General features: G+C 36.2%; 1 protein-coding gene across 8 annotated transcripts in view; it reads left to right on the top strand.

Moving 5' to 3' along the window:
* LOC107041936 (retinitis pigmentosa 1-like 1 protein) overlaps nucleotides 1-22,968 on the top strand; it is a 28,941-nt gene extending 5,973 nt beyond the window's left edge. The window contains exons 2-12 of one of the 8 annotated variants that reach the window (XM_015262750.2): nucleotides 8,101-8,148; nucleotides 9,670-9,903; nucleotides 10,123-10,211; nucleotides 11,391-11,686; nucleotides 17,697-17,735; nucleotides 18,584-18,631; nucleotides 18,746-19,612; nucleotides 20,147-20,246; nucleotides 20,337-20,501; nucleotides 20,570-20,816; nucleotides 22,071-22,968. In XM_015262750.2, the coding sequence (XP_015118236.1) occupies nucleotides 8,101-8,148; nucleotides 9,670-9,903; nucleotides 10,123-10,211; nucleotides 11,391-11,686; nucleotides 17,697-17,735; nucleotides 18,584-18,631; nucleotides 18,746-19,612; nucleotides 20,147-20,246; nucleotides 20,337-20,501; nucleotides 20,570-20,816; nucleotides 22,071-22,232 (2,295 nt within the window). In that variant the 3' untranslated portion in view covers nucleotides 22,233-22,968. Of the gene's footprint in view, nucleotides 1-8,100; nucleotides 8,149-9,669; nucleotides 9,904-10,122; nucleotides 10,212-11,390; nucleotides 11,687-17,696; nucleotides 17,736-18,583; nucleotides 18,632-18,745; nucleotides 19,613-20,146; nucleotides 20,247-20,321; nucleotides 20,502-20,569; nucleotides 20,817-22,070 lie in introns of all 8 variants that reach the window. The other 7 variants (XM_015262755.2, XM_015262751.2, XM_015262749.2 and 4 more) reach the window with 7 other exon arrangements.
* The last annotated feature ends 236 nt before the right edge of the window (nucleotides 22,969-23,204 follow it).

The raw sequence follows: 23,204 nt of genomic DNA, 5'->3' as shown, positions 1-23,204 counted from the left end.
AATTTTTTTCCACTGGGATTCTGTAATGCAAAACAAAACAAAATCCAGTGGGAAAAACGTAGAAAATTTGAGTTCAATAATTTTAATAGAAAAAATCTAAGAGAAAAATTCACACAGAAATTTGAAATCTATTGACTTTTTCTTATTGAATATCCAATAGAATCAGCGTAAAAAACAAATAGAATTTTTCAATAAAATTCCAATCGAAATCCTATAAAAACCCCATACAATTCCTATAGCATTCCAATAGAATATTCTAGCGAATTCGCTAGGTTTTCTATCGATTTTTTGCATGCGTGTATACGGGAGATAATTTTTCCATCTAAATTTCAGCTAAAAGAGCTGCATCGTAAGATGAAATTATCAGATGAGGGATGGGACGCTTCAGTACGATTCGTAAGACCTTTTGTTTTTTTATAGACAAGCAACATGAATAGTACATTAGAGTATAAGGGCACAAATTTCGTTTATGTCCGAGTGGTCTATACTATTTTATGCCACATCGTGCAGAAGTCGAGTCTGAAGCACGCTGCGCGAAGCGCAGCGTTGCGATAAACTCGACTTATTGCACGGCGTGCCATAATAGTATATTTCGTAACGAGTGCTAAAAAACATTTTTTCACGAGTTACGAACAATATTTTTCATCACAAAGTGGCGAAAATTGGACTTTTAGGCACGCGGAGCGTGCCGAAAAGTTCACTTTTCGTCATAGCGTGATGAAAAGATTATTATTTGAATACCGTGAAGGCTATACAAAATAAAATCGAATGGTGCAATGATATTGGCTGGAATTTGGACTAGAAAATTACCTATAGAAACTATTATCGTTCAATGGAAATATTACAAGATGTATAGGCATTTTAGAGACACTATAGGAATTACAACAATCATTGTCTATAGACTTTCGAAATTTTCTATACCATCTCAATTTGTTACAAAACATTCTGTAGAAAATGTAGAAATATGATTAAAAGTTCCGTAGACGGGAGATTCTCTTAATTCTGTAGAAAATATGGATAGACATGATCTGTAGAATTACTACATGATTTTCTGTAGATTCTCTAGATTCCGTTAAGTATAGTTTTAAAGAAAATTGTATCGAAATCCCGTTCTATATTCTATAGAGGCCAATTTTTTAACACTCTATTAAGGGGAGATTATTATGAGTTTTAAAAGTCGTGGACTATTAGAATGCGATTGCTCATACATTGAAGATCGATTATATATATCCAAAAATGAATAATTAATGCAAAAAAATGATTGTTTATTGTTCGCTTTACCGGTAGACGTTTCAAATTTTAAAAATAGTTCAGGGCCTCCAATTTTTTAACTGCAGAGGTTTCTTTTTTTCAAAGTTTTTGGAAAAATGTGTACAATAACAATTACGAATTAATTTTCGTGAAATTCAACTCCTACACAGCTAATTTAGTTTTTTTTTCAATAAAAAATTGCACCATTCGTGGAAAACAGCCCGAAAAATGTTTCTAAAAGAATTGACACTATATTTTTAATATTTTAAGGATAATTTTTCTGCCTATTTTACATGAATGGCGCAAATTTTTATCTTAAACATAACGAAATTAGCTGTGTAGGAGTCGAATTTCAAAGAACTAATTTATAATTATTATTCCATACTATTTTTCAAAAAATTTGAAAAAAAACCCTGTAGCTAAAAAATTGCAGGCCCTGGACTATTTTTAACATTTTTAGCGTGTGCGGGGCAAACGAACAATAAACAACTAATTTTTTTGCACACGTTTTTAGACATATATAATCGATCTTCAATGTATGAGAAACCTCACTCCAATCGCCCGTGACTTTTAAAACTCATAGTAGTCTCCCCTTAAAGATGTAGAAATTCTGTAGAGCAAAGATTCAGTCAATCCTAAAAAAATCCAATACGCATGATCTATCGAATAGTCCCTAACCAATTTTCTAAACGTTCCCGGATAAAAAATATTTCATTGAAGTCTCAAAATTAATATAAATTGAAAACAAATCATGCAAGTTCTTTAGGACGGATGAGAGAGAATGAACAAGTTTATTTGAAATAGATACCGTCACGAAAGATAATCATTCTAAAAATAATTATTATTCATCGTTAAAAAATTTGGCCGATGAGACACCGAGTAACATTTATTAAGTAATTTCCCAAGGATAATAAATCAACGGACTCCTTTTTTTCCCCTCTCACTGTTAATAATTTTATGTCAAGGGGATGCTCGCCAAGAGCATTATTGCCCAACAACTCCTCGTCGACATTGTTCCGAATATTTTCACCAAGGGCAGATTATTATTAAATCCATTATCAAATATTATTTTACGTTCTTGGCACTACGTTATTTTTTTTATAAGAGGATCACTCCTACGAGATGGCGTTGCGAGTTTTACCTTACTACTATGGTGGGAGGGAAAGGAAGCTTCCGTGAGGTGTCGAGTCGGACAAAAGTTTAGATGCTGAACACACCCACACACTCTCTTTAAAAATTTGGCATCTTCATTCAGTGACATTCTTTGCAAATGAATGGAGATGACAAGCGTTTTGCCGAGAGAGGAAATTCCGATACGATTTTATTGATGGATTATTCAAGATTAGCATCATTCAGTCATTCGAATGAAGGAATTCAATGTATTGTGACATAAATGATTGAATAGATATTTTTTCATGCAATTGAATAAAAAAAGTGAAGAGGAAATTTCTTTTTTTTTATTTTTAAGATATTTTTTTTGTTCAATAATCTTACTCCACTTTTTTCTTTATTACTTGAGAAGATTTCTCTTCACTGAATAGAGAATGTATTGCGAAATAGAGGATTTATAATTTGCGACGTTAATAGAGAGGAAATCTTGAAGGAAAAATGAAATATTCTCGTGGATGTTTTTGCCTTGATTAATGCTCGGAATTATATATGAACTTGCAGTTTTCGGGGTATAATCTTTGCGTGGGTGATAAAAAGTTCGGGAGGAGATTAAATGTCAGGGGTTGGGGATATTTATGTCTTGTCAGGGGAACTTCAGAGGGTACTTCGAGGGTATAAAGACCTCGATGAAAAATCTGTGAAGAATTGACTCAGGATTAGGTTGATATTTTTATTTGGACAGAATATAAAGGTGAAATATGTGAAGGGAATTTTATTTGGAATGAATGAATAGGATATTTTGGTCTTGGGGGGAGGGAAGGGGGGGGGGTATAACATAATCGATATTAGACACTCTCTCTGCTTCTGCATTTGGAGAAGAAGAAAATTACACGGATTGAATATCTTTCTCGCATTTTAGGAATGAAGTGGAAAAGGACAAGATGAGTTGAATTGAGTTTTTGACGAGTTTTTTATGAACATTTCGAAATCTAAACGATGTAGGGAAAATTTTATGAGAACATTTAATGTTTAGGAAGACGAAATTTTCCACTTTTACGTTTCACGTAAAAGCAGATTTTTCGCATTTATTCAAATTGGAATTATCTCTGTGAGATAATCATTTTTTGTTGGAAGTTTAATTCTCTGTTACCAAGATCATGCCTCTCTAATAAGAATTGATTTTGTTATTTTTACAGTCCACATAAAGAATCGACTTTTCCTACTTGGAGAGAAATACATTTTTTATTGCAAATTCCATTCAATGCAAGGAATCTCCATTAGATCTTTCCCGCTCGAACCTTTAGCTTCCGAGATTAACCCTAGGTGGGTCACCATACGAGGGAAGCCCCGCCCTGCATCGTTTTTCTTTAATGACAATTGACTGACTAACCGTAAAAATTCAAAAAAATTTGACTTTATCAATTGAAGTGTCTAAAGAATTATAATATTTTTAAGAACAACATATTATCCAAAATTACCAAAGAAAACAAATGATTTTGAACAGATGAATTATGTTTTCCCATGTTAATCGAAATTAGTCATGACGCGACGTTGCCGGAAACTCGCTAAACACGTCCGGGCACTATAGAGTGAATTCGGCAACGCTGGAGCCTAAATAACACGGCGGGGAATCCCCGCGGAGGGGACCAGACTAGGGTTAATCCACGATTAGCGAAACTATGAAATTCAACTTATCAAATTTTCCGAGAAATATCTTCAATTTACCAATTTCCTTCTTGCCTATAATCCTCAAGAAACCCTGAAGACACAACAGCCCCGCCTGTGCCTCAGTGCCGATCACAAGAGCTAAAAAAACAGTATCCGTGCAAAAAACTCAAGCGCACCCTAAAAAGGACAAAAGGTTCTCCAATTGTTATCCTTGTCTCCCCCGTATCTAGACACCCCGGCATTACGTCGTCCGTGACTATCCCGACGTTGGAGTGAGATCAGCGCAGGAGCAGTACAGCTACAGTTACACCAACACCTCATCATCGTCCGATCCACGTGGTAGACCACAGACACGTACGGAGCAGTCCACTTATAAGCGCGAGACTGGTCCCTATGGTACATACTCGACTGAAAGGTCCACGCGTTCAACGGGGGGTCCCGGTGGTTATCACTCATCCTACGATAGCCACACCTCTGGACGTCTCCCTGGGGGCACAACCTACCGTCACTACTCTTATCGCGTTTAAAAAGGGAATTACATCCCCTATCGATACAGAAAAAATACATGTTAGAAATTAAGATTGTCCTTAAGAGCCTGATGAGACAGAATCAAAAGCTTGATGATAGATTTCTATGTGCAAAAAAAATCAGCCCTTATTATTGAAATGTTATGGTAGGCCAATTCCTGAACGACCTCATGTCACGTTAAACCTACAAATTACAGACGGCTGCTATTGAGTTTTTGTTACAAAATCTTAGAGTGGATAAAATGTAGTTCTATGATCTGTACATGTTAAACTTTCTATAGAACGCTCTATAGAAAATATATGAATCCTATGGGAAATTCTGCAAGCATGATCGTTCGGGTTCATGTCTAAAAAACATCCGTTAAAAAAACTTTGAACAACCTGAACTTTAAAAAAGTTGAAAAAAACTTTCAAACTGTTAACGCATAAAGAGAATTGCGAAAAAAAATGGTAAAAAAGTCCACACACATACATACATATATGCATGCATACATACATACAGACACTTTCTAAAAATCGCACATCCAGACTTTTGGGACCATATTTAGTTACCCTGAAACCAAAATTTTGAAACTTAAATTTGAACGTTGATAAAGCTCACATTCGGGTGCAAAAATATAATAAAACCGAACGAATCACAATTCAAAACATTGTATCCAGAATAAACAGCATCAAGTCTTGATTCCAAATGATTTGACATAAATTCATATGCACAAACAAACAGCACTCTGAAATTCCGACCACAAACACAGATTTTACAAAAGACAAAATAACCGAAAGGTTTTATTGACGGAAGTTCAATTTGACAAAAGTTTAACTAACCAAAAGTTCACTTTCCTAAGTTGAATTTAACCAGGTTTTTTTAACGTAGTTTTTTCGACGTACTCCGGATCATTAGGATCATGAAAATATTGTTACGGAACCAATAGTTTTCTACAAAATGTATAGAACGCAGAGCATCCAGTTCCCAGTTCTTCTTTCTAATTCTTTCTAGTTCTTCTTTCTAATTTATATTTCCGATGAAAGATTTTATAAAAGACATAGGTACTTTATAGAACCGAGATTTCAGAAATTTTATGGAAAAACTAGGGGTCATATTCTACAGGATCGCTATAGGATTTTCCATATATTTTATAGAGTCGCTATGGAATTTTTTTCCACCTTCTGTCTCTCCAGGTTGACAATGATATTTTTCATTAGAACTTTACGCTCGTTTTTGTTGTGAAACTCTGCTTTATATTTTGGAATATTAAGTTTCATTAATTGTCTATTGCGATTAGATATGTCAGTTCTTCTTGAATTGTGTTTATTTTGGTAATGGCACAGAGAAAATTGATAGAGCTTTCTTGTCCAAGTGATTTTGTTGGGAAATGGCTCGGAATATGGGGAGAAATGGTCCAAGAAAAAAGGATTCGATAAGCTCGACAATTTTTTATGGAACACGTTCTTGTATCCCGAGGATTCACGTACATATTGACGTATGAAAAATTCATAAACGTCTTACACGTGATTTTTAAAATGATCGTTTCAATCGAACATTTTATTTTCTCTGTGTTAGAGTGATTATCTAGTCAGTTTCCATATTAAAGGAATTTATCATCATTGTCAATAATATAAAATGCTAACTGCTCGTATATATCTGTGACTTAATAAATGAACGTTTTACCCACATTCGAGGATCATTATTCTGTAGATTATTCTGTAGCATATAATAGGCCGGTTGTACTAAGCCCTGTTTACTAAATCAACCCGCAGAATAAATTTGTCACGAATAATTTTATTCCACAGTTGGATGATTTTCTTTTACATTCGGCCGTAAATGTCGACTAAATACCTCACAATTAGCGGTATTACTGGCAAATAGTGATAATACATCGATATACCGTGTTTTGTGGTGAAACATCTCCGATAAATTTCCGATCAAGATAAAGCGGCAGATCGGATTTATTTTGATATTTAACTAATGATTTTCTTACTAGGGCTTGGTGCAATGGATCCTATAAACGTCATGTAGAATTGGGAGTGAAGTGGGATTTCCAAACATAAAAAATGAGAATTCGGTTTCTGTGAGACATGAAATATTGCAGAAACTGATGATTTCAGGAGAAAATGTCTTAAGACTGCACACTGTTAGAAATTTTTTGAAATTTTATGAAAGATGTTATAGTAAATCTCATGAGAGTGATATTGAATCGGATTTAGGGAAAAAATGGTTATGAAATTTCAAGTTTTAAGTAGAATTCACGGAAATCCATGAGTTTTCAGTGGGAGTGAAATGGAAATTTGACAACTTGATTGAATTTTCAGTGGAACATGAATATTCAGAAACAAAATTACATCAATTTCCAATTTTTCCCTGAATTTTGGTGATTTTTCTGAATTTTCACCGAATAATTAAACTGAAAAATCAAGTATTTTATTGAATTTCAGATCATTTGAACAGACAATCAATGGAATTTTTGATTTTTCAATGACAAGATTTCCTGAAATTTCAATGGAACTTGAACACGATAAAACTTCGTGGAATTAGGCACGGAAAATCCAGACGAAAATTTTTAACAGTGTTTGGCTAGAGAAATTAATGAAAAAAAGTATTATATATGATATTTTCTCATAAAACCACTTGTTATTGGAATAATTCCACATTTATAATGATCCGGAAAATCGACTCTTTCGAATTCCCACTTCACTCTTGAATTAGCAGTCTGCACGATTGTCGTTAATAGCACGTGGTATCATACCATAAATCATGGAATTGAGTAAATCGATCCAACCTGTCATCACTGATCAATTAATCCCCCGCGTTCAACTGGCCAAATGATGAAGGAAGTGATGAAAGAATAAATCAAAATCACCAGGAAAATTCACGTTAAAAGCCTTGAGATAGGCAGGTTGCACGTGTCCAGAATATGAACAAATCACGACGGTCTATGCTCATGTCGAGGAGGACATCATCATTTATCTACTCGAAAAATGGAGGAGACACTTGTTTTATAGATTTATTTAGTTGTCATTAATATTAATATCAATCGTGAGAACGTGTGACACTTCGGAGTACACGAGTTACATTTTATTGCAGAATTAACTAAAATGGTAAATGGGAATACGTAGCATGGTCATATTTAGTTCATACATGACAGTTCTTTTTTGAATTTTTATCGTAATTTTTCTAGTCTTTCCCTGTAATCTCATCCATCGAAAACTCACCTTCCACATTTCAAATAGTTATTATCAATGACACTAAACGGTCATTTGAGATAGAGATGCGCTGGGATGTTCACGTTGATGTAATTTTTCGTAGGAAAGATAAATTTTCACTCATTCTTCAGGATAGTGTTATGACCATATTACTTTAAGACAAAGATGGGAAATGATGAGATGCTAACATAATATATGCTTTATTTTCTCTATATACGCTGCGCTTAATTTGCCCTGTCGCCTTCGTTGCCCTTCTCTTTTATTTTTGGTGAGTGGGTGGGTTCAACTTGAATTAACAACTTGGTAACTCCATCATAAATATGGGAATTCAATGAATAAACAACAGAATCCTGGGGGCATCATCCGACCGATTACACCAATCCAGCAAACGCAGGTCAGCTTTTAAGCCATTACTTTTTTTTTATTTAAGACTATTATTGCATAATTATCTGCTAGTGAGACAAAGTCCCATCAATCGCATTTAATCTCAATCCAACAACCAAGTAATTATAAGGGAAAATCCCAAAAGTCTTTTCTGGTAGAATTCGAAATTTTGTTATGATTTGCGATAACAAATGTCTCGTGACATTTTCCATTAAAATCACAGGTTATTGAGATAATTCGAAATTTAACGAGATATAAAAAATTTGTTCGAATGAGAATTATTCAAAACCATGAAACGAATGATGATTTGACTTTTTTTCACTTTCATAAATGTAAAAAATTTGACGCTTTTCCGCTCGCATCGCCCTCATCATCATGATCATCATCATTGAAGCCTAATCAACCCGAAAGGAGAGCAATCTCGATTAACCTTCAAGTATCTCACCGGAATGCTCCACTCAGCATCTCCAAAGTCCCTCTCAAACGAATGTTTCACAGTCGAACGTACATCCAAGAGTGTCCTAACAAATTCTCAATTCATCGGCAAAGGGAATCGCCCATCCTCTTTACATGACAAACTTCGAAGGCGACTCAGCTTCCTTCGCTTTTGGGTGACTCCAGCAACTCTAGCAAGATTATTCAAATCAATTGAAATGGAACCCACGCTTGGAGGACTAACAATGGCTAATTATCAGCACTGAGAGAATCAATCGTCACTGAATATCTTTGATTAATTACAAGTTGATGAAACGCGATGAAAATGAAAATATAGAACATAATGGACTTCAACACCTAAGAACCAGTGAATCACATTATGATATATTCTTTACCAAAAACGATAGGGAGTAGTTCAACCCAGATATTTTGGAATATCCCAAATAACATCACAACTCTCAATATTTAAAAAATTATTGCACACGAATCATTAGGCACTAATAGAGATCATGTATCCATCAAATACCAAGTGTCAAATGATGACCCAAATATATTTCTCGACTATAACAAAAATGAATGTTAATATTCAGGGAAATACTATTTCACCGAGTGAATTTTTTTATTAACGCTTAAATTAGTGATGATATGAGACGCGAGAGAAACGGGACGTGACGCGAAAAAATCTCTTAATTCTCGTCGAGACGAGAGAAGAAATTGCTCTTGCATTTCGATACGAGACGAGAAAATCCCTTATAATTGTATCTTCTCGTCTCGTCTCGTCTCGCGGAATCACTGGCTCAAATCAATAAATTCGATAGTCCTAAGATAATGAACATTTGGTGAACAAATTGAGGGCGAAATTTGTTGTAGGGTAATGTAAACCTTTATAATTAATAAATCAATGATAATTTGGCATTGTCCACTGGAAATTGTTGCACGATAGTACACACAGGTTTTAATGATGATTCGATTGAGAAAAAAGTATTAGTACAACAGATTGATATGAAAATTTAATAAAATAAATTGTGATGTGCTGTGATCTCTCGGTGCTATTGCTTATCGAGGAACAATTGTCATTAAAAATGTGATAAACTAGGCACTCAACCATCTGCCCCACACAATCCCCTACATTGGTCACAAGAGGCTGGTCCATGTGATCCATACACCTTATCCAGTTATTCACTACACTCGTCAAGTGCCAGTGCCGATTAGAATTTACTCCCGAGTCAGACCGAGTGTTATTGCTGCTGAACTACAGAGGATACGGGATTTGCCGAGACCCTCCAGTGTTTCGTACGTGTCGAGGTACCTCAACTCCAGAGACAACATCGTAAGTTACCATTGAAAGCTCAATTACGTCAGCGAAATATCGGAGTTAGGAATAGAGAATTAATACATGATTTACTTTATTAATTGTATATTGTTGAACAGACTTTATCGCGAGCGGAAATTGCGTCACTTTGTCGATCATTAGATGATTATAGTTTATCATAATTGATGACAACGAGTTAGAGATGTTCTTGAATATAATTTTTATGTATTTTCACAGCTGTTCGACGATGAAGCGCGAGAAATTCGCGCTAGGGCGGATTCGCTTCTGCGAAAAATCCACGTTTTTGTACCGAGACCATTATCAAGGTAATTGATATCGTCATTAATTATTTAATTTATTCTACCTCGCTGATGACCATCACGCGTTGCCTACCATGTATGAAAACATTGTATAGAGATATTCCATAGGACATTGTTATAGAGTGCCATTACATAATAATTATCCGATAAAATTTTCCATCGACGATTCGAATTCTTTGTGTATTCTATGAAAATGTGTGGATAGGAATTAAATTTGTGGATATTGGTTAATTATTCGCTAAAATGAATATGAATTTTAAAATTTTCCCTAGTCATTGAAAAATTAAAAATTCTGTTTTCGTGTTGATCTCGTTTCTTTTTCTCGTTTCACTTTCTTCCATCAAAAGTAGATAATAGAAAGACAATACATTGATTTCCCTTCAGTATTAAAAAAAAAACATTTTAAAATTTTCACGATTGAAAAATCTATTTTTAAATTTTATTTCTGATTTTCCCTCCCTACATTTTCCGTATTTCCTGTTTCTGTGAACGAAATCCGTTCATTTTTTAAGAAGAAAAAAACAATTTGAAAAATTTCGAAAAGACATTCAAAAATAGATTTTTTAATTTGATTGATACTGATTGATAATGATCGATCTCTCTTTGCAATTTCCCTCTTCGGTTACGTGACCCGCCGAAATAGCGCTCTCTACTTGCAGCGCGCGGTGGGTTTGAGAGGGCTGTGTTGCGTCACGCAATTCTTTCCTTGTTCATATCTCGAAATCTGAAGAAGATATGTCAAATTGACAAAAAACAAAAATTATTCTTCATCAAATTCTAAATGATTCGTGATGCAAAAATTTTAGTATATCTTTCATAGTTTGGGCACTAGAATAATTAAATTATTGATAATAGAGTCGCAATGCCTAAAATTGATTGCAAATTATTTACTTGACATTCCGTGATCACAGTTCATTGTTCAAAAGAAGAATTACGCATTAGAACGTGAGTGGTCGATCAGTCAATTTATAGAAGCGCTTCTTTTGGGGTGTCCCGCAGCTCTAATTACCCTTTGAAATTTCTGATATGGCCAGTGTCGAATGGGCCTAATTAAGTAGGTCCTTTTCACACAGCTCAGCTGTCTGTACACTTTTCAACTGGGTTTCTTATGACAACAATATATTTCTTTATCATTTTCTGCATTCACAAATTGATATTTATGCAATATTTTTGTGATGATTGCAGTGATTTTGCAGAAGTCATAGTCCCAGAACGTATGCGCAGCAACGACTACATAAGGCGTCTCCTACAAGGACGCAACAGTGCCAAAAAAGAGGATGAATCGCCAAATTGGTATGATTCACCAGCTCATCGTGAATTCGGCACCGGTCATCTTGCCGCTGTTAGTTACACTGGAGGAAAACCACACTCAAGAAGAAGACCCTACTACAAAGTAGCGGATTTGCGCGCAGCGGATGTGCAGAGTGATGTTAATCTGCTGAGTTATTACGCTAAGAATCGGCAGGCGGCTGCCAGTGCCTGTGAGTACAACAGAACTGACGACGCGACGATACATTCTGACGATTCGACGGGACCAATCAATTTCTTTTGTAGTTTAGTTATGATTTTCAGACGTTGATTAGAACAATTAGAGGAATCATTGAGACCTCATAGCCATTTACATTTTCATTTCAGTTGATAGCCGTTGGAATTTAGTAGTGGAGTTGGAATTGAATTTTTGTTCAATTTTTGTTTTGAATTTGTTATGTTAAAATATACTTTTTCATCACGCTGTGACGAAAAGTGAACTTTTCGGCACGCTCCGCGTGCCTAAAAGTCCAATTTCCGCCACATTGTGATGAAAAATATTGTTCGTAACCCGTGAAAAAATGTTTTTTAGCTCGTTACGAAATATATTATTAGTGGAAAGTTCTTATCACATTTTCTCCTGAAACCACTCGTTACCGAAATTATTTAGAAAATTTTGAAATTCTACCCATAAATTACAAGTTTCCACTCCACTACTGAATCACCATTATTGAGATAAAAATACTGAAAAAAAAGATCATAAATTGTACAAACCGCGGCCTCACGACGCCGACGTGTGTGATGCATTGTCTCGATTTATTTTGAATTTTTTTGTCCGTTTCTTGACATCGTGTTTTTTTATCTTATTGTCTCTACGTTCCTGTCTGAGAATTCTGTTTTTATTTATGTTGTGCTATGATGTATGCAACCCGTGTGTTCTACTTTATTTTCTATTTTTTTTGTCTTCCTGGTGTGATAAGTGAATTTTAGAAGACTTATCCTGGGTAGAAAAATTTCTGTCTTTGGAAGATCTTCCAAAAAACTTCGGCAGAAATCTTCAATAGATTATCTCAAAGAGCTTTCTGGTGACCCCAAAAGATTCTTCAGAAGAGAAAATCTTCTCGAGACAATACTGAAACATCCTCGAAAGCCAACTATTTTTTTCCAGGAAATTTTCCAGAATAAACGTTGGCAGGTCGTCGGAAGACTCATTTTTTTCTGTCAAAAATAGACCAGATGCAGAAGGATGTTCCCAATGGCAACGACTTGAATCTATAGGAGGAGAATTCATTCTTGTGTGTAATCATTCGCAACTGGAATTATTCCGGCGATTAATTCAAGATTAGAGTAGTAGTCTCAACCTCCACGTTTGGATTTTGTGTCTCTCTCTTGACCCTTCATTATTGATCCACATCTATCTTCACATACTGACGGTTTTTTTCACCAGTGGGATTCAAGTTGGGCCATCAATCTCAAATTCACATGTATCTGGGTTATGGTTCATTCAACGCAAGGAAAATGAAGTTGAATTACCAATTTGATCTCTCGAAGTCCCCAGCATCAAAATTTTCTAGCTTGAAAGATTTTCACCTTGAAAATTCCCAGCGTCAAAATTTTCCATCTTCAAAATACTTCCGCGCAATTATTTTTTAAATTCGGAATTTTACCCACTTCAAAATTCCCCACTACAACCTTTTCCACTTCAAAAAATTCCCCGCTTCGATTTTCTGCACTTCAAAACTGCCCTACTTCAGATTTTAAAATGAAAATCGTGAAGTGGAACATCCCAACTGCAAAAACTCGAAGTGGGGAAATTTGAAGTGAGTAATTTTAAAGTGGGAATGTCAAAGTGGGGCATTTTGAAGTATGCCGGTTGTGAAGTGGGCGTATTTTAACGTGGATGGTTTTGAAGTAGGCGGATTCTGAAGTGAGTAAATTCTGAATCAGAAACATTAAGGAGATGGAGAATTTTGAAGGTGGAAAATTTTGATGCTGGGGAACATGTCAAGTTTAGAATTCAACTTCCCGAGTGGAAATTGCTTCAGGCCCATCTGAAGCACGATCAGAACTTGATCAGGTTTTTGTAAGGTTCGACTGATCCGGTGATTCCTGATGAGAACCTAACCAAGTTCTGATCCAGTAGATCAGATCCGAAAAACTACAGGCGGGTTCAGATCAAGTTCTGATCAGGTAGAGATGATCAGATGATGCCTGATAAGAACCTGACCAAGTTTTGATCCAGTAGATCGGATCCGAAAAACTGCACGATGATTCAGATCAAGTTCTGATCAGGTAGGCACGATCTCACTCTGAGGTCGGCTGCCTGACCCCAATTTGATCAAATTCGGATTTGATGTCCCTGATCGGCATTTGAAAGGGGTCAATTGAAGAGAAAATAATCAGATTCAGATCCGCTCCATCTGACATTAATTTTAATAAGTTTTTCGGATAATTTAATTAACTATTATTATACTATTCAAATTAATTTTTATCAACCATTATCAATAATTATTGTCAATCTTCAAAAAGGAGCATTATACTATAATTAAAATAAATTGAATTAAATTAATTTAATTTAATGAATTTAATTTAATTAATCAATTTAATTAACAGCCAGCCCTTCTCAAATGTACAGAAGGGAGGGATGATGATGCCGTAAATACGTATTAGAGGAATATCAAACTTACACGCAAATGATCTTGAGAAAAAAATCACCAGATGGCTATTTATTTATTAGTGTTATTGTAATTATCATTAATGAAATAAATAAGAATTTAATTGAACATATTTAATCTCTGAGAATACACACGCACATCCGCGAAATCAGGAATAATCGTAAATTCAACGAATACCCCGATATAAATCATATAGGCAATGTACAGTTAACTCAATAGAAATAGCACGATAGCATAGTGGTTAGGGCATAGGATTAGTAATCATAGGGTCCCCGGTTCGATCCCCAGCATCGGTAAAAAAATAATAAGCTTTTTCATAGGTAATAACAGTAGAGATTCATTAAGAGAGGCGGTCTACGGTGAAAGAATTGAATTATCTTTTGTTTTGGATTAATTATCATTGATAATTGTTATTGATACTGACATACAGGTCATCCGGTTTTCATACAGTTGACTTGATCAAGTTCGGATCCATTCGTCCTGATCAAATCCGGATTGGTCAGAGGCGTAACATGTCTGATCAAGACCGGATCCGTCAACTTGATCAATACCTGATCAGTGGCAGGTCTAACCTGATCCAAACTTGATCAAGACCTGACCGGAATTTCCACTCGAGTTCATTTTCCTTGCGTTGAATGAGCCATAACCCAGATATGTGTGAATCCAAGATTGATGGCCCAACTTGAATCCTACTGATAAAAGAACCGTCAGTATATGAAGATGGATGTGGATCAATAATGAAGGGTCAAGAGAGAAACACACGATCCAAACGTTGAGGTTGCGACTACTCCCCTGATCTTCAATTGATAACTGGAATAATTCCATTTGCGAATGCTTACACACAAGAATGAATCCTCCTCCTATAGATTCAACTCGTTGCCTTTGGGAATATCCTTCTACATCTTGTCAATTTTTGACAGAGAAAAAAATTACTAGACAATCTTGTGAAGACATAAAAAAGTCGTCTTAATTCTGAAGATGTGTTAACTTTTATTCTGGAAAATTTCCTAGAAAAAAAAGTTGTCTTCCGAAGATCTTCCAACATTTTTTCTGGATTTGGTAGAAAAAAAAGTTGTCTTTCAAAGATCTTTCAGCATTGTCTTCGGAAGATATTTTCTTCTGAAGAATCTTTTGGTGTCACCAGAAAGCTCTTCAAGATAATCTTTTGAAGAGTTCTGCCGAATTTTCTTGGAAGATCTTCCAAAGACAGAAATTATTGTACCCGGGAATTCTCATCCGACAAATTTCAAAACTTTTCGTCTGCAATTCTGTTTTCGCTCAATATTTCGAAATCTATCGGAAATATAGAGCCAAAGTTGAAGGTTTGACAAGAATATCGTCTCTAGTTATATCAATTGTTAATGATATTTTACTAAAATTCATTTACACTCATCGTCACTGTTTTTTTTTCAATTATTTTACATGTGTCTAATGATCTCTAAATGAAACAAAAAACCGGGAATATTCAAGTGGCAGTAAAAATTGAATGGAAAGAACGAAAATCGGGATAAAAATTCAAGTTTAAAGCCCCCGAGTTTTATTCATAATTATGTCTACCTCGGGAGCGCTAAAAATCCAAAGAAAAAAAATCATAAGCGAAAAAAAACATAACACTAAGTCATGATCAGTATGCGAAGGCGCCGAATGACGCGCCCACAAAAAACTGGGAATTGATGAAAATACGCAGAAGGAACAGCAGCCGATATGTTGAACGTTTCAGGCCCTGGATGGAGGGATCGCGTACCTGAGCTTAATGAGGACCCGAGTAAAAAGAAAAAACAACCGACGCAGGACGAGGAGGATGGCCTGCCCGAGCTCGAGGAGGAATAAAATCATTCGTTTTATACCTGATCCAAAACCCCGAAAAATAACGAAAAAAAATCGGTATCACTCCCAATTTAACGTCTCGTGTAAAGATTACTCCGCAGGTTATCAAAACCCTCGTAACCCTCCGGACTATCCCCGACATATCATCTCGCCCCCAACACCAAAAGAACGTAATCTCAACTCGGAATCCTATTCGGTCTTTTTCGGGGGAAATATATTAACACTCCGTTGCTCGCACTATGAGTTTCACGCCATAATTTTTACAACTTTCCGAATAACATTGTTTTAGACTTTTGAAACAATGTGGAGAAAATTGATACCTCATTTTGTGACGGGTAGAAGACCCATCGAAAGATATTTTAAGGAATGATTTTATCAATAATTAAAAATTGTATTTTTCGACTGGAATAAATAGTTATCGGTAATATTTACAATCACAGTGCTTGCGGGATTTCGTCGATGATGCTCCGTGATGCTCGTTGTTTTTTTAAATTTTTTCTGTGGATTTTTTTCAGAGAATTCTAGAAATTGAAACTTTTGCCACCAGAGAAAATCTCTTTAAACGATAAGGATCTTTTTTTCGTGGAAAATTTTCTCTATAGTTTTTCTCTTTTTATAAGAATTTCTCTTTTGGTCCCTGAAAGAAAACGATACAGTGAACTCTCCTTTATCCGCCGACTCCGTAATCTGCACTCACTCCCCTCGAGGCCTGTTGCCCCTCAAAAACCTTCCACCACTCCATATCTATCATGCATCCTTCTCTTTGACGTCATGCACTATGAAAAGCGCAGTGGGTCACAAATGTAAACCACTGCCACGATTCCCCCCACTATTCCCGACCCTTTCCCTCTTCTATTGCTGCTGTAAACTGGACGGGTGGGAGTGTTCCTTTATCTGCGTTTCACATGAAATGACGTCACGATCGAGTCCCGAGGCCTGCGGATAAAGGAGAGTACACTGTATAGGATTCTTTTCTTACAAAATGTTCTAAGGGAGACCGTGGCAATATGAAATTCCATTCTTAAAAAGTTCTTTAGATTTTTGTGTCATATGAAACGTTCTGTAACGTTTCATTCTTTACAGAAAATCCGATCAACTTTTTAACCATAGAAAATTTTAAAGATCTCAGATTTACAGAAATTTCTATAGACCTTTTTTAATGGATTTTCATCTAAATTCATGCTCTTACGCGGCCAACGAAGTGTTAAAAGTGATTTTAAAAAACTTCAAGTGAAACAATCACATTTTTTGCGACTTTTTTTTTAAATCCTCAATGGCCTAAACAAACTAGTAATTAAATACCCATTGGACAAATCTAAACGACTCGATAAAAATTAATCAAAAAAATGTAGAAACGGAATTGAATCGAATGAACCAATAAAGAAATTTATGAACATTTAATTACTCATTTTCACTGATTAATCAGAATATCAATTTAGTTACAAATCTTTCCGACTGAATTTCATATATTGAGGTAAGCTTCTAGTTCACTGGAACTAAAACAGCTTCAGCGACAAAAATGAACCGGCGAGTAATTAAGGCTATTAAACGGCATTAATATCATTTTAATAACTCACTGTCCTAGTACTTTTATTTTCTCTGCACTGTGCATTTGCGCTGTAACACTGGCAAATGATTTGTTAATACTAATTCAACGCTTAGTGCATCTGTGCTTAATTATCATGGTGTTATCCTGATGATGGTACTACTCTGGAACGTTTGTGTTACATGTGTCACCCAGATCCCGATCCTCCGCTCACCGAAAGGGAGCTCAGAAAGGGTTAGTACATCATAATTTTCCTTCCTCGTTTCAATTTATTGATCGGAATGAAGGGATGAATTATCTCTGTCCTACAATATGACAGATAATCATACATTTTTACTAAAATTATTGTTAAAAGATGGGGCAAATGCCCCGCATCATTAGTTACAACTGAAAAAATTACTGCCGAATCATCAAGGGCAGTTCGTTTATCATCAAGACCGGATATATTTAATTATCTTGCGGAAAACACAATTGAGAGAAATATACACTGACAGAAATCAGATATCGTCTTAATGTCACACAACTAATTTCTGGCGCCAAGTATTTTATCTCTTGAGGATAAATTTCTTGGGATGAAAATTTCGGATAATGTGTCAGACAATGTCAGATTGCGGTGAAGTGTTCATGACTTGAACATAAACATTTCATGATAAAGTGAGTATTTCTTGCCACAAGAAATCGGTTTTTTCGTGTCAGAAGATGAGAAAATGACTGAAAATATTAAAAACTGCCATTTAGTGAATCATGAATCGGAGACTTTCATATTGAAGGAATAGAAATTTTATGCTGAGTCCAAAGGGAAACAATATCTTCTTTTCCTTATGTCAAACTATTCTTGTCTTTGAAGGAATATTATCTCATTTCGAAAAAAAACATCATCCTTTCATTCGGTAACTTCCTCTTTAGTCGGATGAGCACTGATTTCTTATCTAAAATTTACCATAAATTGATCAAATATGTATGCAATGTTTTTCTCTTAGTGTAGAGATACTTGTCCCTTCATTCCATCTGCTTTTCCACATATGAAAGAAATGAAATTAAACCCTATGACGGATGAAAGAAATCATGAGTATGAATTTTAGCTCGAGCACTGGCAGAAGACTTCATTGCTTCAGCAGCACCAAGAAGAGGTGAGAGTTTCAATCCTTAGGAATTTACGCATCAAACGCTTCAAACCTGCTGCTATCTTCCCTGAGTGAAAAATTTCTCAGATCATTCAGTAAAACTTGTGATTGTCTGCTCAGCATCACCAGATCCAGAACCTGTGTACAAACCAGACTTGGCGACAGTCTATGAGCCACAAGAGGTAAAAGCACCAGAACCAGTTGTGGAGAAGCAACCAGAGCCAGTCGTTGAGAAAGAACCTGAAGAAATTCAAGCAGAGAAGCCAGAAATCGTAAAAGAAAAGAAAGTGCGGACTACTAGACGAAAATCTGCTAAAGCAGACAAAATTGTGGAGCCAGAGCCAGCACCGGTCGAGGAAGTACCAATAATTTCAGAACCAGAACCAGTTCAAGATGAGATTGCCGTCGCAGAAGCAGAACCAGAACCAGTGCAAGAGGAGCTTGCGGTCGTAGAATCAGAATCAGAACCAGTTCGAGAAGAACTAGAACCAGAACAACAAGTTCTAACAGAATCCCAACCAGAACAACAAGTTCTAACCGAATCCGAACCAGAGCAACAAGCTTTAGTTGAAACAGAGCCAGAACCCCAGGTTCTAAAAGAACCAGAGCCGGAAACAGAAGTAGAGGTAGAAGAGATACTTTCAGAACCTAGAGCTCAAATACCAGAAGCATTTCCTGAAGACCCAGAAGTAGAACCAGAATTAATGGAACAACAACTAGAAAAACCCGTGATCATAGAATCTGAATCTCCTCAAGTCCAGGAGGAATCAGAAATCCCCGAATCACAACAAGAAGTACCTGAACAAATTCAAATGCCAGAGCCAAAAGAGGGAGAAGTTCTTGCAGAATTAGAGGGAGAGGTAGCAGTCGAAGGTGAGCAGCTACCAGATTTGGAGACTGAACCAGCACCAGCTGAAGAAGTCGAAGAAGTTGAAGTTGACGACTACTGGGGAAGTGGTGAAGACAAACAGGAGACTGACGATGAGGGTAAAAAGCGTGGACTTCTTCGTCTCCTTGAAACCGCCATTGGGCCCCAGTCCGAGTGATTTTTCGATGAAACTGAAACATTTCAAAACACAAACTAAAGAATTATTGAACACAGAATATATTTTTCGTCTGTCTGTATTTTCTTTGTTTGTAAAACTCTCCAATACACATCTTGAGTGTTACTTGTTGCACGTTCTCTATGTTTCTATCATCTATTGGATTTATCACCTCCACTTCAATCTCGCTATCTCATCCTGACTGTCATAATGGACTTCTTTTGCACATTAATGCGTTTTTATATCCATTTCTGTGAGATGCGTATGGCAATATCTTGGGGAGATGTTCCAGGAGAAGAGCTTCTATAGACAATTATATAAAGTTATTATGGCTATCGAGAATTCTATACGTCTTTTTTACAAAATTTTTGAGTTTTCCTATAGAAAATCTAGCAGAACATATCTACAAAATCTTATCATACCTTAAGGCATGGAAAACCCGTGGGAACATTGGTGATTTTTTAAAATTTTTTTCTAGTGCTACAACGTAAACTCGATGAGGAAGAATTGAGAAGGCAAGTCGAGGAGCTTAAAAGGCAAGCTGAGGAAGAAAAAAGGAGGCAAGCCGAACAGGCCAGGTAACAATTACCTGGTCTCTTCGATTGCCTCTCTTATACCCGTCATATCTGTGTGCGTCTTGTGTTATCATGTAGATTGGCTGAGGAAAGGTGGAAAGCGGAAATTGAAGAACGCGAGAGGTTGGAGCGGGAGGCGCGTGCGGCGCGACTGAGGGAAATTGAGGAGCAGGAAAAGGCGGAGGCGGAGAGAATAGCTGAAGAGGAGAGGCTTGAAGCTGAGAGGACTCGTGACGCGAGAATTGCCGAGGAACAGAGGTAGGATTTACTGTCATGCCATAAAAATCCATTGCTGATTCTAATCATGAAAATTATTAATCATCAAGACTTGCCGCTGAACTTGAGGAAATCATCGCCAAGGAAGAGGAGGAGCGTTACGCTATTGAAAAGGCATCTGAAGAGGCTCGTAAAAGGCAGGATATTGAGGAGAAACTCGCGGAGATCGTACTCTCTACACCTGATGATTTTGGCGCACCTCGTTCCACCTCCGAAGAATGCCGTTGCCATGACAATACCAAGTCACAGGATCATGAGGAGAGGCCCGACAGCCCTGATGCCGATGAGGACACACATGTACGTCAGCTGAACTAATCTAAATTCGACTAGAGTAGACTAGACCCGGGACGGACAAAGTCCAGGTAGCTCGAAGCTACTGCAATAAAACCAATTAGGAAGCGCTATAAAGTTTACATCCCTTCCAATCCCTTCTAGGGGTTCGAGTACGATCATAGTGGGGGTAACGAAGCGAGTGGACTGGGGATAGCTGCATGAAGAGACATTTTGTTCTTTTTGAAATTAATTTCATGTTATTCAAGAGTAAACTACTGAGTTCTAAGACTAAACTACTATAAGGCTGAGTCAGTTGGAGGGGGCCCCATAAAGGGGGTCATAAAAGTTCTACGCCCGGTACAAAGGGGCCAATCTATTGTAACCGAGCTAATTGCGTTTGGGAACTACGATCACTCGATGGGCGCTCTGTGCCCTTCTCTGAACTAGACCACGGCCAGGCAAAGTCTGCTCTCGGAGCAAATCGTGCTCCCGACCTCAACTAGTGTGTTTCAATGGAATGAATAGAGCTCATTGTATCGGGCGATGGGCCTTTACGACCCGGATCATGAAGGGCCATGCCCTCTGCTTGACTCAGTCCATTCAGCCCAGCACAAAGTGGGGGTAACACTACTGGAAAGGACGAATGTACGGTAGAATTAAAAAATTTAAATTTCTTCTTTTTGACATGACGTTTTCATTTACTTTAAAAATTGTAGTTTGAAATAAAATATAAAAAAAGTAATTCCAGTACCGAGGAAATGACCGCAGAAAGTCATATGCATTTACTTATTCCTACCAACAAAGATCAATTAGAAGACGGACGATATGTTTGATTTTTTTTTTAATAAAATTGAAAAATTCAACTATTTCAATAGAAATTCAATCAAACTTTTTTGAGAGAATGCGAGATGTTTCTATTGAATATTCTTGTGTAATGTGGATATGGAAAGACATGTCATAACCAATTAATTGCATAAAATAGCAAAATAATTTTTATGGAGTTTTTACCGGATTATTATATTCTTCATTTACCACTTGGGGTGCTCTTCATGGAACGCTCCCCACTATACTGACTCTGCGGCCCCCACTGCTACCCTCTCTATCATCGTACTAGGATCCCTATAATTGGAAGGGCCATAAACTTTATGGGGTACCTAATGCATGTTTATGAGGTTACTCCAAGCTATCTGGACTTTGCCCATCTCTAGTCACTAGACTGAAGTAATCTCTAGTCTAAACTAGTCCATCTGTTGAGGACTATTCAATTCTTGGTTTCAGGTGGAAGAAGAAGCTAACTGTTTGTCGACAGATCACGATGACTTGAGCGATTGTCATCCGTATGATGGGGAACACGAGGGTTTCAATAGTGTTCCAGTCTTAGAGGTACCTATCGACCACACCCCTAAGATTGAAGAAATCACAGATGATGAGGATGCGTAATGAGTAGATATCAGGGGTGTTTTTTATTTGCTAAACCTCCCTCGACATTTGATTCTTAATTTGATTTGGGTATTTGAGGAGATGACAAAGAAAACGATGTATATGCAGTATGAGTAATAAGTGCGCGTGGTACACCCAGAGAAATTGTTTATTATACCTACTAAAACTTTTATCTGAACTTAAACTTTGTTTCTATTTACGGTTTCAAATTTGGGAAAATATTACCTTAATTCATACAAATATTTTAATAGCTAGAAATAAATAAAACATCGTAAATTGTAGAAGAAACCGTTATTTCATTTGAAAAAAGGATTTATTTGAAATTAATTAATTAATCTTTAGGGTGTATACAAACTAGTAAATGTTGTATGCAAATTGTTTTCTGAGTGATGGCTTCTCGTTTTTTTAATCATCCAGTTGAATAATAGAATAATTATTTGAGTGTTCTGCAATGATTATGAGTGGGCCAATTGTTTCTGTAATTTTTTATTACTCGGGCAACGGAAAAATCGAGGCTATCGATTTTTGTCAGTTTGTCGTCAAATTGTGAATCATTTTTAACAGATTGTATAAAATGATATGAGAGGAATATTATTATTTCGATGTTTAAGTGGTTAATGATTACATTTGGATTGCATGGTTGCGTTGATAATCTTGAAATCTATTTATTCATAATGGTTAATCTAGAAATTATGTTTGTTAATTGAAGATTAATAAATGCATAAAAGTCAAGCGATTGAGAGTTTTTTCTCTGCAAATTCTAATTTTCCTACAGATTTCTTCGGAAGGTAACATATCGGGTAAATCTGTAGACTTTTCTATAGGAAATATAAACTATGCTCAGAACTTTTTGTAAAAGATTCTCTAGATTTTTTCTCCTATTAGTAATAAAATCTACAAACTTTCACTGACTAAAGAAAAAGCTACGGATTTTTTCCTTTCCTAGAAACAATTTTAGCTTTAATTTGGTTA

Source organism: Diachasma alloeum, unplaced genomic scaffold (assembly GCF_001412515.2).
Source record: "Diachasma alloeum isolate Michigan unplaced genomic scaffold, Dall2.0 Dall_scaffold_00394, whole genome shotgun sequence".
Classification (NCBI taxonomy): domain Eukaryota; kingdom Metazoa; phylum Arthropoda; class Insecta; order Hymenoptera; family Braconidae; genus Diachasma; species Diachasma alloeum.
Note: the sequence above shows the minus strand (reverse complement) of the source record. Positions and strands in the feature narration are given on the sequence as shown.